The sequence below is a fragment of the Schistocerca cancellata genome, chromosome 10, assembly GCF_023864275.1.
Source record: "Schistocerca cancellata isolate TAMUIC-IGC-003103 chromosome 10, iqSchCanc2.1, whole genome shotgun sequence".
NCBI classification, from domain to species: domain Eukaryota; kingdom Metazoa; phylum Arthropoda; class Insecta; order Orthoptera; family Acrididae; genus Schistocerca; species Schistocerca cancellata.
In genome coordinates, this window is record NC_064635.1 from 87,837,418 (window position 1) to 87,854,221 (window position 16,804).

At 43.0% G+C, this 16,804-nt stretch overlaps 1 protein-coding gene across 6 annotated transcripts in view; it reads right to left on the reverse strand.

The window, feature by feature from the left end:
• The window catches only part of LOC126106409 (gastrula zinc finger protein XlCGF57.1-like), a 327,990-nt gene that overhangs the window by 297,204 nt on the left and 13,982 nt on the right, over nucleotides 1-16,804 (reverse strand). For all 6 annotated transcript variants that reach the window (XM_049912684.1, XM_049912683.1, XM_049912681.1 and 3 more), the window contains exon 2: nucleotides 9,394-9,456. In XM_049912684.1, the coding sequence (XP_049768641.1) occupies nucleotides 9,394-9,456 (63 nt within the window). The remainder of the gene's footprint in view (nucleotides 1-9,393; nucleotides 9,457-16,804) is intronic.

Sequence of the window (16,804 nt, forward strand, 5' to 3'; positions counted from 1 at the left end):
AAAATACACCACACAGCCAACCAGAGACAGTTTCACAATGGAAATTGCGAAGGGCCAACCATTGACCGCCATCGCTGGTTACTCGGCCCGAGTTCCCTTCGCCTCGGCACAATCCAATCCTTGGCATCACGTTCGCGTCTTCTCTCCATGCCCTGTCGGGTGCCCCATACCCACAACCCATCAGTGCGCAACTCACTGTCACTCGCGGATCGCAACCCATGTGACAGAGCCTTCTTTTATGAGTATAAATAATGTTTATTTATTGGAGAGCACATTAATTTTGGCTGGCTCTCTTGGCCACTATACAAAACCAGTCAATGAAAGTTTTAAGAACATTGTTTACCAATTCTTTTGTTGCTGTATATATTCTTGGAGTGATTACAGTAGTACTACTCCACGAAAAGAACTGTTTTTTTTATTCACCATGAAGCGGAGATGCTGAGTTGCAGAAAGGAACAATAAAAAGAGTGTCAAAAAGCTAGTTTTCAGCCAACAAGGCCTTTGTAAAAAATAAACAACACACACACACACACACACACACACACACACACACACGACAACGATCTCTTGCAGCTGGCTCCAGCTGCCAGAGACTCACTCTCTGTGTGTGTGTGTGTGTGTGTGTGTGTGTGTGTGTGTGTGTGGGCGCGCGCGCGCGCGCGCACACGCGCGCATGTGTGTGGTGTCTATTTTTGATGAAGGCCTTGTTGGCTGAATGCTAGCTTTCTAACAGTCCTTTTGTTGCACCTTTCTACAACTCATCATCTCCACTATATGGCGAGTAGCAACTATCCTTTTTGTATATTGTTACATTCCATCCTGGATTTTCCATTTTTTAACTGTTTTATTGTTGTATATTGGGGAGAAGATTGTTTACACAAGGATGTTTCATATTTCATGTTACAGACTTCTAGGGGGCACTTCTAAGTTCTACATAGCAACCCACGTCTGGAATCAACAGCGAATGACACTACAGAGCATAAAAAAAGTTATAGGTACTGGTGTCCATAAATTATGTATATACAGGGTGATTCTGTTATAATGTTACAAACTTTCAAGGATGATGGAGAAGATATCAATTTGAAGTAAGGGTCATTGTACTGGAAACAAATGAGTCAAAAGTTATAAGCAAATACCATTCTGAAACGTCTGACAGTGGAAGGCATGTACCGATATTATTGTTGCTAAGAATTTAGAGTAGGCAACTTTCAGAGGCAGTAGTATGGACCAGAACATGAAAAAAATGTCTGGTAATCAAGAACTGTAAAATGCTTACTTTAAGAGCTATGAGCACTTGTTCAATAGAGGAGATGTGTTTCACACCAGGGAAGATGAACGAGTGGTCACAGCTCCTCAGGTATGCATTTCAGATCCCATGTTTATCAGACATTTTTTCTCGTTTTGGTCCTTACTACCACCTCTGAAAGTTGCATACCCTACATTCTTACCAACAACTGTACCGGTACATGTATTCCATTGTCAGAAGTATCAAAATAGTTTTCGCTTGTAACTTCCAACCCATTCGTTTCTGGGACAGGGATCTTACCCGAGACTGAAACATTTATCCTTCTCCTTCACCTGGAAAGTCTGTATCATCATCATGGAATAACCCCGAATATACACACATTTACAGGCACTGGTGCCTATAACTTTGACATTTTGTAGTGTCATTGGATGACATTTTCAGACATAGGTTCCTGCATTGAACTTTATCTACTAGGTATCTCCTGCAAACACTAAGTATGCAACATGAACTCTGAAACAGCCTGTATACTAGGAACTGCACTCTCTTGGTATGATATGACTTTATCCACTGATTGGCTGTACCAAGAATTGCATTAAACCTCAATTTATCTAGTGGAATACTGTGATTCGAACAGTCAAACGCATTAGATATGTTACAGAAAACATCAACCAGTGCTATTCTGTAAATTAATGTTGGAAAAATGTGGAGAGTGAACATGTAAATGGTATTCTCAGTAGAGAAACTCTCCTGGAATCCAAACTGTGATGTACTGAGAATATTATTATTGCACAGAACAACAAATCATCATCTCAAAAATTTTGGATAATAGTGTAGAGGAACAGGTCAGTAGTTAATGACGTCTCCCCTGTCACCTTTCTTACAGGGGGTTTAACAATGGTATATTTCAATTACTCTGAAAAAATGTCGTGAATTAGTCATGCATTACATATTGCAGATAAGAGAGGGCCTATCGTATGATGATAAATATTTAGTAACCTGTCAGAAACACCATCAGATCCAGATGAGCTTTTATTTTTAGGAAAATATACAATTTTCTTAATTTAAGAAGGAGAAAGATATTTTGGAAATGAATGAATGTTCAGGGATGAAAAATGAAAACTGTTTAAGATTAGTGCTGCCAGTGTATGCCTACAGAGACAGCAAAGAACTACGAACATAAGTTGAAAGGAGTGGATTCTGCTTCGAAAATATAAGATGAACATCTATAATAGCAAAACATAAGTGGTGGAATATAGTTAATTAACAATGTCATACTGAGGGCATAGGTTAGGAAATAAGACAGTAATGGTTGTAGACAAGATCTCCTATTTGGGCAGCAAAATAACTAACAATTGTAGGAGTAAGAGAGCAATGAAATGCAGACTTCTAATCTCAAGAAAAGTGTTTCTGAAAAAGAGAAATTTTTTCTGGAATCAAAGGGAAATTTAAGTGTTTGAAAGTCATTTCTCGCCTCCATACCAAGAGCCATTGTGCAAAGATCTTTGAGAAACGTTTGGAAAGACCAATTCGGACAAAATAGGTGGAAGGACGAGAGAACAACAACAACATGCATTTAGAGCAGAAACATTCACAGAATATCTAATTCTCACTGTAAGATAGCTACAGGAACAAAACTATGAATATGGAAAAGATCTGTTACACATCAAGACAGTAAGGGAACAGGAGAGTGAAAATATTTGAAGTCCAAGCAGAACAGCATTGCTCAAGCACACGGAAGTATCAACATGAACCAGCCACTAGGCATAAACATTATGACACAGTTAGTCACTCACCAAGAGTGTGACATTAACATTTCTGAGTGAGCGTTAGACAAGTGGAGACCACCTATTACTATCATAACATTGCGTATGAAGCACTAATGAGGGCATAACAACATCTGTCAAGGGTTTGACAAAGCAGTAAAGACACTAAAATAAACTGGTTAAGCAAATGTAGCAGAACAGAAGAATGCTAACAAATCATAAAAAGCTGAACTGATTCAGTTGTGGCGAATGACGTCAAAAATCAGAATTAGTCCTTGATGCCGTAAATACCCCACCTCGCTAGGCTAGAGGCAGTCAACCAACAGGATAGATGGCAATCATGTCATTCGCACTCAATTTTCTGATTACTGTATTGTAACATCTAGTTTATAAGACTGTTCAAGTACTGGCCATATTCCTGCCACCTTAAGAGATGACCACCGATCTGTAGCCATGGGTGATAGAAGTCACCCTTCGGTACCAGCCATCACCAATGTCCAGTCCAGCGACCTTTTAACACCATTCCAGCCTGGTGCTCAAACTGCTCTAAACTCCAGCATTGCTTGGGTCAGGCGGCCTACAGAATTGTTGAGCCAGGATCAGTTTTTGACAGAACCTCATGGCATCGGATAGTGTGGTCCATCTGATGGGACAACACACAATGTGACCTGGGAGGGACGAGTAGTCCCAGACTGGTGTGCAAGACAACACACACATGCCGTAGTCATCGTCACGTCTGAGCAGAGTTTCTAAAGGGGCGTGCCTTAACACTACAGACTGCAAACTGCTCACTAGACGTCATCAGCATGAGCACAGGGCTGATGCAGCATTACACTGAGATGACAAAAGTTATGGATAGCGATATGCACATATAAAGATGGCAATAGTATCACATACACAAGGTATAAAGGGCAGGGCATTGATGGAGTTGTGTCTTGTACTCAGGTGATTCATGCAGTAAGGCTTCCAACGTGATTATGGCTGCACAACAGGAATTAACAAACTGACATTGATACCTGTCCTCAGTGCAGCACTATGTGAAGAATGGGCTGCCATCCCCGAAGAAACCTTCCAGCACCTGACTGAACGTATGCCTGTGAGTGGGGTTTTTGTTTTTTTTTTTTTTTTTTGGGGTTGAAGGGCACTCAACTACTGAGGTCATTAGTCCCCAGTCACAATTGTTAGAGCACATAGAATCTAGTAAAACTCAAGGAAGGTCGCCGAGCCTCTTCTGCCTCTTTCCTGGGAAGGAAGGCAGGGTGGTAATGGGCGGAGCTTGAAACCTCCGCGAAAAAGCGGCAGGCATTGGAGATATCCACAGGATCAACAAGGACCTCATTACCTGAAGTCAGGCCAGGTACCAAGGAGTGGGCCTTAATGCCCGACAGCCGGCGCAGGCCAACCCAGACAACAGAAGAGGGAGTAAAACTGTTAAAGGAGCTGGTGAAAGAGGCCCAACAAGCTTTTTTGCTGTCTTTGATGACTCTACAGCATTGCGCTTGGAGTCGTTTGTATCCAATACAATTCGCCAATGTAGGATGGTGGCTAAAGGTGCGTAAAGCACGTCGTCGAGCACGGATAGCATCTCGGCAAGCCTCATTCCACCAGGGGACGGAAACGCGACGTGAAGACGAGGCAGTACGAGGAATGGAACGTTCGGCAGCATTGATGATAACAGCCATGAGGTATTCGACCTGACTGTCACAACTGAGAAAATCGTGGTCCGGAAAGGTCGCCAGGGAGGAGTAAAGTCCCCAGTCAGCATTCGGTATGTTCCAGCTCAAAGGACGTGGGGATGGGGTGTGGTGCAGGAGACGAACGACACAGGGGAAGTGGTCGCTCGAATAGGTGTCAGAAAGTACATACCACTCGAACCGACGGGCAAGAGTGGTAGAACAGATCGAGAGGTCCAAGTGGGAGTAGGTATGAGTAGAGTCCGAGAGGAAAGTCGGGGCGCCAGTTTTGAGGCAGACAAGATTGAGATGGTTGAAGACATCCGCCAAGAGGGAGCCTCTCCGACAGGATGCAGGAGAGCCCCAAAGGGGATGATGGGCATTGAAGTCGCCAAACAATAAAAACGGCGGAGGAAGCTGAACAATCAGGTGCATCATGTCAGCCCGACTAACTGCAGATGAAGATGGAGTGTAGACGGTACAAACAGAAAAAGTAAAGGCAGAAAGAGTAATACGGACAGCTATTGCTTGGAGTGGGGTGGTCAATGGGATGGGATGGTAATAGACATCGTCCCAAACGAGCAACATGACCCCACCATGAGCTGGAATACCGTCCACAGGGGTGAGGTCAGACCGCTCCGAGGTATAGTGGGTAAAAGCAATACGGTCAGTTGGGCGCAACTTGGTTTCCTGGAGACCAAGGACGAGCGGACAGTGCAGGCAGAGGAGCAGTTTTAATTCCTCCAGATTAGATCGAATATCTCCTATGTTCCAATGTAACTAAGCATCGCTAGTCAAAAAAGAGGGAGAACGAAACGGGTGAAGAGCTGGTCACCTCGACGGCCGCAGAGGGCCAGGTTTCGAGGGAACAACGCTACAACCGGCGGGAGGCGGATCCTGTTCCACCGAGTCGTCGCCAGCGGCGGCCGCTTGCCCGGGTTGCGTAGGAGGGGCAGCATCATTCGCCAACGAGAGGCCAGCTGAGCGCCCGGCAGCAGAGTGTCCCGGCGAAACTGAGGACGGCCAGGAGCAGCGACTCACGGATGGAGCTTCAGACAAAACATGCCGGAGTGGAGAGGGGGATAAAGACTTCTTCTTGGAGGCCTTCTTGGAAGTCCGATGAGGCACGGGGATGGTGGGCTGGACCCAAAGAAGGTCCTCACGTGCGGGGTCCGTTTTGGAACGCCGGACCTTGGAAGCCGGGGTCCGGAACGTTTCCCCGATGGACGCCTGAGAAGAGGATCGCTTCTCAGGCGGTGGAGGGGGAGGAGGAGGAAAGGTGGCCCCTGGGGCAGAGGGGGTAGGGGCCGCAAGGGAGGAGGATTTGGAAGGGAGGGATTTGGGAGGCGGAGGCATAGACCCTGGATGGGGTGAGGAGGTGGAGGGGGGACAGGATACTGTGGAAGGAGTGGACACTACTGAGGCAAATGAAGTTGTCAACGTCACGGGATGGAGGCGGTCATACTTCTTCCTGGCCTCAGAATAAGAGAGACGATCCAAAGTTTTTAATTCTTGAATCTTCTTCTTCTTCTGATACGCGGGGCAGTCTAAAGATCTAGGCGAGTGGATGCCAGGACAATTGACGCACTGAGGTGGTGGGGTGCATGTATGTTCCTCACGAAGAGGATGTCCACAATCGCCACAAAGGGGCTCAGCCTCACACCGTGACGACATGTGCCCAAAGCGCAAACACCGAAAGCAGCGCATAGGAGGCGGGACGTAAGGTCGCACGTCGCACCGGTAGCACATCACCTTTACCTTCTCGGGGAGAACGTCCCCCTCAAAGGCGAGGAAAAAGGCTCCGGTGTCGATGTGACGGTCTTTGGGCCCACGCTGAACTCGCCTTGGCGCTCCAGGTTGGCCCTGAGCTCCTCATCAGATTGCAGCAGGAGGTCCCGATGAAAAATAACCCCCTGCGTCCTATTCAGTGCCAGATGCGGGACAATGGACACTGGGATGTCCCCTAGTCGGTCGCATGCCTGGAGCACCGCCGACTGTGTGGCGGAGGCGGTCTTTATAAGAACGGACCCCGAACGCATTTTACTGAGAGCCTCGATTTCCTCGAAGATGTCCTCGATGTGCTGGACAAAGACCATGGGCTTGGAGGTGGCGAACGTCCCCCCATCGGTCCGAGAACAGACTAAATAGCGGGGGAAGTACTTCGCCCAAGCCGGCGGGCCTGTCCTTCCTCCCAGGGAGTGGCCAAGGGGGAAAGGGCAGGAGAACCAGAACCAGAGACAGTACCTTTCTTTTCAAAAGACTCGGCCGCAGAGCAACCTGATACATGTTGACGTTTCATCTGCGAAACGTCCGCCCCGATACCACCCACTCCGACCAGGGGCTCTCCCCACGGGCGCCACCCAGCCTCAGCAAGGGCCACCTGGCAGGATGACCGTTGCCGGGAGTCCTGATGCCACAAGGAGACGGGCATCTACTCCTTGGCCAACGTGGGGAGGGTGCAGCTCAGATATCAGCAGTACGATCCCTGTGTTGTCAGGGGGCTACAACCTAAAGGGTACATGACGACCCCACCACAACAGGCTGGCTACCGTGCTGGATTTCGGGTGCCATGGAAAGTCCATCATGATCGTAGGTGCAGATGGGGACGCACTATGGGCGGAACTTGTGCAACCCATCAGGCGTTTAGTCCCAATTTGAGGAATAGTGGGTGTGGTTACAACGCCGTTACAATGCTGAGTGCCAAGGTCTTAATGCACTGAGGACCAGTGATACACCACGTAAGGCGTCCTTCCCCAAAAGGCTCGTACTTCTGTAGAATTTTGAAAAAAGGAGGTCAAACCCCAAGGGGGACCATCAGATGGAATGCCGAAACGGTTGAAACTCCTTTTAGTCGCCTCTTACGACAGGCAGGAATACCTCGGGCCTATTCTTACCCCGGACCCGCAGGGGGGCCTGTGAGTGGAAGCTGTCATCAAGGCTAAGGGTGGGCCAACAGCATATCGATTTCCAGCAATACCGATGGAAAGCGCCACAAACTTTTAACTCATTTTCAGCCAGGTGTCCAGATACTTCTGATCACATAGTGTATCAGGTATTCTAAGTTCCAGTCCTGGCATATGCCTCAGAAACATTAGTAACGAAAAGAAGAAAGAGAAGTAAAATACAAGTTAGTGGAATTAAATTCTTGAGAAATGGTATTAGAGTGACAAAGATGGATAGGTTAAGGAATGAGAGTACCAGAGAATTAGTGAATGAGGAACCAATACAGGCTAGCAAAGAGGAATCAAGGCTTAAATTCTATGGCATGTCAAGCAAATGAAGGAGAAGAGGATACCCAGAAATATACATGGGATGAAAAGGGAGGGAAAGGCAAAGAGGTTGCTAAAAGGAGTGAAGGACTGTGTGTAAATGAAAGAGGAAGATTGGATCAAGGTGAAAGTGGAAAGGTGGTAGGAAGACAGTAGATGATGGAGAAGCTTGTGTTCGAAACAGACCCCGCCACCAGTGACTGGGCACTATACAAGATGATAAAATCTTTTCTGTTAAAAGACTGTCAGGATTGTAACCTTATATGGAAGAGAAAAGTGGATAATAAGCACTGAGGATAAGAAGAGAACAGAAACATTTTTAATGTGGAGCTACTAAAGAGTAATGTAGGTTACACAGACAGACTGAACAAGCAATGAAAGCAATAGGGAGAAAAGAGCTTGTGGCACAACTTGACTAAAAGAAAAGTTCAGTTGACACACTTCTTTAGGCAACAGAGGGAAGTGTGAACCATATATTGGAGCAACATTCTATGAAATGTCACACATTTTTTGTAGACAATCTTCTTTGTAGACTCATTGTGTTTTCACAGTATCCACACATGAACCACTTGTTTTATTACGTTATTCAATTTCATGTCCCCACAAACTGTTATAAACTGGTATTAGTATTAGTGAACTGTTTCCAACTGCGTCCCACTGATATTGGAGACATACCATACACTTTTCTCAGTTTTGTGAAATGCACAGTTTCACATTTCTGAACATTTAAAACCAGTTGCCATTCTCTGCACCACTTTGAATATGTTACTACGATTTGACTGGATATTTGTACAGCTTTTTTTCAGTTAATACTCCATTACAGATAACTGCAATTTCAATATTGTCCATCAAGAAATTAATATGAAATGCAAGGGCCCCCAGGACATGCATGAAAGTACTTCCACTTTCATAAATCAAATGTGGGAAATTATATATCAATATTAGTTCTGCTGTTACAAACTAACACAACAAGAGTGTGGTGAAGTTATTAAATGTGAGGGGTAAACATTCTCTAAAACAACACACCTAGCCAGTGCTATAAGGCAAAAGAATCATGGGCTGACTATCCATAAAACATATAAAATGCAGCTTTGTTGAATCAAGGCTTAGGTAAAGTACTGGAAAGCAATAATCTTTAGAAATGTCGATGCACACATTTCAGCTTTAAGACTTTAAATAATAGCACTAAAAAGCAGTCGAATTTGTACCATGTTATCACAAAAAAATGACACACATTGACTGAAGCAAGTCTTGGTAACAAAAGATCTAAAGCAGCCAGTAATTTATATTTGAAAGTCTATGTGAGTGCGTTGGGTAATAAATTCTTTCACAAAGACTTATTTTCTTCTTTCTTTATAAAAGAGTTGCTGCTTTTTAAGTTTATTTCTTTATACTGCCTCATGTTAATGAATAACATAAATGCTCAAATTAATATTACTTACTGGCTCTTGTTTGATGGCCATCATATCAAAGGCAGAACTTGCATGTTGTTCTGGGGCCATATCCTGCAACATTTATACAATTGTAAACAAACTACAAGGAACAAACTGAAAATAAAATATGCATCACAAAAAAGTACATGAAAATTTGAGACTGGAGATTTATGGTCTGTATTTGGATTCCATTTTAGCACAGATAAGTGGAGTATGCTATACGAAAATCAGAAGCTTCAGGGATAAATAAAGAGATCAAAGGTTCAGGAAGCAACACTAAGAGTTGAGGGCTTTTAAAAGGAAGCAGTAAATGAGAAGAGAGTGACACAGAGCAGAAGCTTGTAACACATGTTATTCAATCTGTATATTGGGCAAGCAACAACAGTAATCAAGGAGAAAGTTTTGAAATGAATGAATGTTGGTGAAGATGTCAAAATATTTAAATATTACTGCTGACAGTGTAATTCCAACAAAGACAGCAAAGAACTAGGAATACCAGTTGAGTGGACAGGGTAGTGTCTCAAAAATACGTTATAAGATGGACATAAATAATAGTAAAACATCGGTGATGGAATACACTGTACTCAGGGTATTAGATTAGGAAATGATACATTAAAAGTAGCAGATGAGATCTGCTATTTGGGTAGCAAAATAACAAACAATGATAGAAACAAAATGGATATAAAGTGCAGACTATAAAGTTTCCCAATGAAATGAATGTTTCAGAGATGAATAGAAATGTAAATGTTGAAATTTTACTAACTTATTCCATCTGCCAATGTGCAAAAATCTTTCAGAAAGTTTTGAAAACTTAAATTCGGACAAAAAATAGGAGAGACGAGAGAACGGCATGGGTTCAGAGCAAGATGGTCCGCAGTAGACCTAACTTTTGCTGTAAGGCAGATACAGAAACTCCACTATGAATATGGAATACATCTACTGGTGGCCTTCCTGGATATTGAAAAAGCATTTGATAGTGTATGTACAAACAAAGTATGGAAGACACTGCAGTAAAGAGGAGTATAAAAGCAGACTACATGGAGGACAAGACAAATGTGCAATGGGATTGTGAGCTGTGTCAAAGTGGGGGAAGAGAGATCACATTGACTGGAACAGAATAATAGCTTGAGGCAGGAAGGTGGACTCACATCGTTGCTCTTCATTATTCTGAAATATGAGACAGTGGTCAGACTGACACACGTAATTGGTGGAAAGATGAAAATAGTGGTGTTTGCTCACAATGTGATGATTTAGAGAAACAAGGAGACAGAAGCTTAATACAGGAGAATGACAGAAATGCCATAGAAAATAAATGTGCAGGTAGGAGTACGGTGGGGGGGGGGGGGGGGGGGGGCTGTATGATCCATTCTGTAACAGTGATGGATGCTGGATATGGAGCAAATCTGTCTCTCAAAGCCAGTAAAAGGGTTATACAATGGACAATGCCTTGGAGACCTGGGTAACAAAGATAGCGAAGCAAATTACAAGTTAGTAACATGAAGTTCTGGAGTAGAAGTATTGGAGTGACAAAGATGGAAAGGTTAGGTGATGAGAGGGCCAGGGAATTACTGAAGGGGGAACCATTACAGGATAGGACAAAGAAACCCATGGTTAGATAGCATGGACATGTTAAGCAAATGGAGAAGACGATAACTAGAAAAATACATGAGATGAAAGAGAAGAGAAAAAGATTGAGAGGAAGAGTAAGAGACAGGTGGCTGAAATGAGTGAAGGACTGCACATGAAACAGAGGAGAAGATGAGATCATGTTGGAAAGGCAGAAGGCAATGGAGAGGCTTGTGTTTCAAACAGATCCAGGTAATGGCTGGAAACTGTACAATATTACCAACAGAAAGTCTTTTTTGAAAAGACTGTCTCGAATGTAGCCTTGCTTGGAAGCAAAATATGGATGATAAACAGTGTGGATAAGAATAGGATAGAAGCTTCTGTAATGTGATGCTACTGAAGAAAGCTATAGATTAAATGAGTAGATTGAATAAATAATAGAACGGTACTGAATTTACGTGGAGACAAATGAGCTTGTGGCATAAGTCACCTAAAAGACAGATTCAGATGATACAACACATCTTAAGGCAACAGAGGGAAATGTGTACCACATATTAGACCAATAACATATGATACAGCACACAAGCATTTTGTAAACAATTTTGTTTGTAAACGGCTGCATTTTCCTAATATCCCACCCATGAGCCCAAGTATGCTGCTTGCTCTACCTATGACTGATCCAACATGACTGTTCCACTTTATATCCACAAATTGTTTCACTCTGGTAATAGTGATGATGATGATGATTAGTATTAGTACTGGTTCTAATTGTGACTATTTTCTTACATAGGATACTACTTTTCTGTTTTCAAAAATGCACAATTTTACATTTCTGAACATTGAAAGCGAGTTGTCATTCTTTACACCACTTTGTAAATGTGACCAAGATCTGACAGGATATTTGTCCAGTTTCTTTAGACAGTATTTCATTATTGATAACTGTATCATCTACAAAATGGCTTAAGTTATTACTAATGTTATCTATAAGATCATTAATATGTTAATATCTGACAGGATATTTGTCCAGTTTCTTTAGACAGTACTTCATTACTGATAACTGTATCATCTACAATATGGCTTAAGTTATTACTAATGTTATCTATCAGATCATTAATATGTAATATTAATTGGAAATGTCACACACACTTCACTATGACAACTGAAGCTGCTGCTACTTCTATCAATTATGCACCATCCAAGATAACATGAAGAATCCCCCCTCCCCCACCAAAAAACCTTGAATCCATTCACAAATTCTGTTTCATACCCCAAATCAATGTACTGTTTTAATCACCAGTCATGTGGTAGTGATTTGAATGCTTTTTGGAAGTCAATAAATACTGCATCCATCAGTCAGCCTTTTAGAGGTAATGTTGACTGGCATGGAGACGATCATTCAGTTTGAGGTTTCTAATCATGTTTGTCAAAACAAGGCCCCAGGAGTAGACAACATTCCATTAGAACTACTGACAGCCTTGGGAGAGCCAGTCCTGACAAAACTCTACCATCTGGTGAGCAAGAGATATGAGACAGGTGAAATTCCCTCAGACTTCAAGAAGAATATAATAATTCCAATCCCAAAGAAAGCAGGTGTTGACAGATGTGAAAATTACCGAACTATCAGTTTAATAAGTCACAGCTGCAAAATACTAACGCAAATTCTTTACAGACGAATGGAAAAACTGGTAGAAGCCGACCTCGGGGAAGGTCAGTTTGGATTCCATAGAAATGTTGGAACACGTGAGGCAATACTGACCCTACGACTTATCTTAGAAGAAAGATTAAGGAAAGGCAAACCTACGTTTTTAGCATTTGTAGACTTAGAGAAAGCTTTTGACAATGTTGACTGGAATACTCTCTTTCAAATTCTGAAGGTGGCAGGGGTAAAATACAGGGAGCGAAAGGCTATTTACAATTTGTACAGAAACCAGATGGCAGTTATAAGAGTCGAGGGACATGAAAGGGAAGCAGTGGTTGGGAAGGGAGTGAGACAGGGTTGTAGCCTCTCCCTGATGCTATTCAATCTGTATATTGAGCAAGCAGTAAAGGAAACAAAAGAAAAGTTCAGAGTAGGTATTAGAATCCATGGAGAAGAAATAAAAACTTTGAGGTTCGCCGATGACATTGTAATTCTGTCAGAGACAGCAAAGGACTTGGAAGAGCAGCTGAATGGAATGGACAGTGTCTTGAAATGAGGATAGAAGGTCAACATCAACAAAAGCAAAACAAGGATAATGGAATGTAGTTGAATTAAGTCGGGTGATGCTGAAGGAATTAGATTAGGAAATTAGACACATAAAGTAGTAAAGGAGTTTTGCTATTTGGGAAGCAAAATAATTGATGATGGTCGAAGTAGAGAGGATATAAAATGTAGACTGGCAATGGCAAGGAATGCGATTCTGAAGAAGAGAAATTTGTTAACATCGAGTATTGATGCAAGTGTCGGGAAGTCGTTTCTGAAAGTATTTGTAGGCAGTGTAGCCATGTATGGAAGTGAAACGTGGACGATAAATAGTTTGGACAAGAAGAGAATAGAAGCTTTTGAAATGTGATGCTACAGAAGAATGCTGAAGATTAGATGGGTAGATCACATAACTAATGAGGAGGTATTGAATAGAATTGGGGGGGGGGGGGGGGGGGGAAGAGGAGCTTGTGGTACAACTTGACTAGAAGAAGGGATCGGTTGGTAGGACATGTTCTGAGACATCGAGGGATCACCAATTTAGTATTGAAGGGCAGCGTGTAGGGTAAAAATCATAGAGGGAGACCAAGAGATGAATACACTAAGCAGATTCAGAAGGATGTAGGCTGCAGTAGGTACTGGGAGATGAAGAAGCTTGCACAGGATAGAGTAGCATGGAGAGCTGCATCAAACCAGTCTCAGGACTGAAGACCATAATAACAACAACACAATCATGTTTGAGTTCAAAATAATGATGATGGGGTCTTCAGTCCAAAATCTGATTTTATACAGTTTTCCTGTCTTCATAACTATTCCAAACCACACTGATCAGCCGAATATTAAGAACACTGACATACTGTCTATATAAACCTGTCCAGGCAATATCGGTGTCACCTGGGAGGAATGACTGCTACTCAGTCATACACATGGTGCATGTAGTGAAAGTGGGCGTGGTATCCGTATGTAGAATGGGGAGGCACGCAATCTATCCAAGTTTGACAGAGGGCAGACTGTGAAGGCCCGGAGGCTCAGCATGTGTATTTCTGAAATGGCAAAACCAATGTGGAACACGTCCAGATTACGTGGGAATTGGCAGCCACCCCTCATTACAGATGTTGGACATTGTACGCCGGGCAGACCGGTAAAACAGGACAGGTGGTGAACTCTGGCAGAACTAACATCTGGCTTTAATGATGGGCAGAGTACAAGAGTGGCTGAACACACAGTGCACTGAACACTCCTAACAATTGGCCTCTGTAGCCAAGGACCCACGTATGTGCCAAAGTTCACATGATGCCATCAGCAACTATGACTGGAATGGGCACAGGACTATCAACACTGGATGTTGGCACAGTGGCAGAGAGTTGCACGGTCTGATGAATCCTGATACCTTCTTCATTATGCCACTAGGAAAGTGTGAATTTGTCATCTTCCAGAAGAGCACCCAACTCCGCTGTGACAGTTCTAGAGTTGTTCAAAGAAAGTCTATGTCCAATAGCTTGTTGATACCCAGATCATGCACTACTAGTTGGAGGCAACTTTAACCTGCTGAGTATAGACTGGGTTGTCTGTGGATTCACTGCGAGGAGTACAAACACAGACCCATGTGAAATAATCTTTAACATTTCTGAAAACATGTCTTGAGTAGCTAGCTTGTCAGCCCACACGCAATGGAAATATCATAGACCTGGTAGCTACAAATACGACGGACCTTATCGACAATGTCAGTATAGAAACAGGGATCAGCAGCCACAATGTCATTGTAGGAACTACGATTACAAAAGTCAAGAAGGCTAGGAGAGTATTTCTGCTAGATAGAGCAAATAAGCAGTTAGTAAAAACTCACTTAGACAGTGAACTGGCATCACTTAGTTCCAGTAAGATGGCTGTAGAGGAATTATGGGCAAAATTTAAGCAGATTGTAAATCATGGTCTGGAGAGTTATGCATCTAGTAAGTGGATAAAGGATGGAAAGATCCACCATAGTTTAATAACAAAATTTGGAGGATGCTAAGGAAGCATAGGCTGTTGCACTCTACATTCAAAAGGGACGCACAAATGATGACAAGTGAAGGTTATTACAGATTTGTGCATCTGTGAAAAGATCTATGCACAAAGCATACAACAACTATCAACATCACACCTTAGCAAAATATTTGACACAGAACCCGAGAAAATTCTGGCCGTGTGTAAAATTGCCAAGTGGGTCTAAGGCTTCCATTCAGTCCCTTGTTGACCAGTCTGGTATGGCAGTTGAAGACAGAAAAACGAAAGCTGAAGTTTGAAATTTCACATTCAAGAAATCATTCACACAGAAGAACCATACAAACATACCATCATTGGACCGCCTCCCGTATGGATGACAGAGAAATCAGCACACCTCATGTAAATAAATCACCAGGTCCAGATGGAATCCCAGTTCGAGCTTACAAAGACTCCTCTAGAGCATTGGCCCCTTACCTAGCTTGCACTTGTCGTGGATCTCTTAAACAGCACAAAGCCCCAACGACTGGTAAAACGCGCAGGTGACTGCAGTATATAAGAAAGGTAAAATAATGGAACTGCAAAATTACAGAACAATATGCCTAACTTTTGTTTGCTGCAGAATCCTTGAACATATTTTCCATTCGAACATAACAGACTTCTCTCCCCGGGGACACCGCCTTATTGTAGGCACCTTCAGTGCTGGGCGGGAGGGTTTGCGTGCCTCGATGAAGTCAAGAGTTATGCCGGCAGTAGCGTAGCTACTGGCAGCGTCACCCAAGTCGGACTAGTCTTGACTGAGGAGCCAGATGAAGTGTGTCCCGCAACATAGGGCAGGGGAGGGTTCTATAGGCATAGGGAAGCCAACCTCTCTAGGAGAGTAAACCCTAAAGAAATCCAGGTCCTCCAAGATTTGGGGTTGCGCGTGGGTCCGAGAACCCCACACTGTAAAAGTGACATATTACGGAACCTCAACAAGAGCCTCAGATGATGGATGAGACACAAAAAACACAACCTCTGCAAAGAAAAAGGACAAAAGATTTGGCAGTAGTAACAAGGAATGTACGAACAATGTTGAAACCTGGAAAAATGAGAGAAATAGCTGATGAGATCATATGTTCAAGAACAACATTGTAGCGCTACATGAAATAAGATGGCAAGGGCAAGGACAGATAGATATGCCAAGTACTCTGTGATGTATAGTGGACCAGACAGAAGAACAGGACAAGTCGGAACGGGATTCACAACAGCAAAGGAGATTGGTAAAAGTGTTTTGGAATTTGAACCCATAAATGAAAGACTTAGCAGACAGAGTGAAAGGGAAATTCAGAAATATAATGATAATAACTGCATATGCACCAGCAGAGGAAGCAGAAGAAGAAACAAAGGAAAAGTTTTATGAAGATCTAGAAAGGGCACGCAGTAAAGTACAAAAGTATGATCTGTTTTTACTTATGGAAGTTTTTAATGCACAGGTTGGGTGAATCGAATGTGGAAGAGTATCTGGGAGATACACATACCATGAAGAAAGTAACAAGAATGGAGAAATGTTATGTCAGTTTGCTGCTAAAAATAATCTAATCACCAGGAGCACACATTTCCCGCATAAAAGAATAAATCTCAGAACATGGAAATCAAATGTCAGTGGAATAGTCAATCAAATAGACTATGAGTCAAAGGCAAGACATG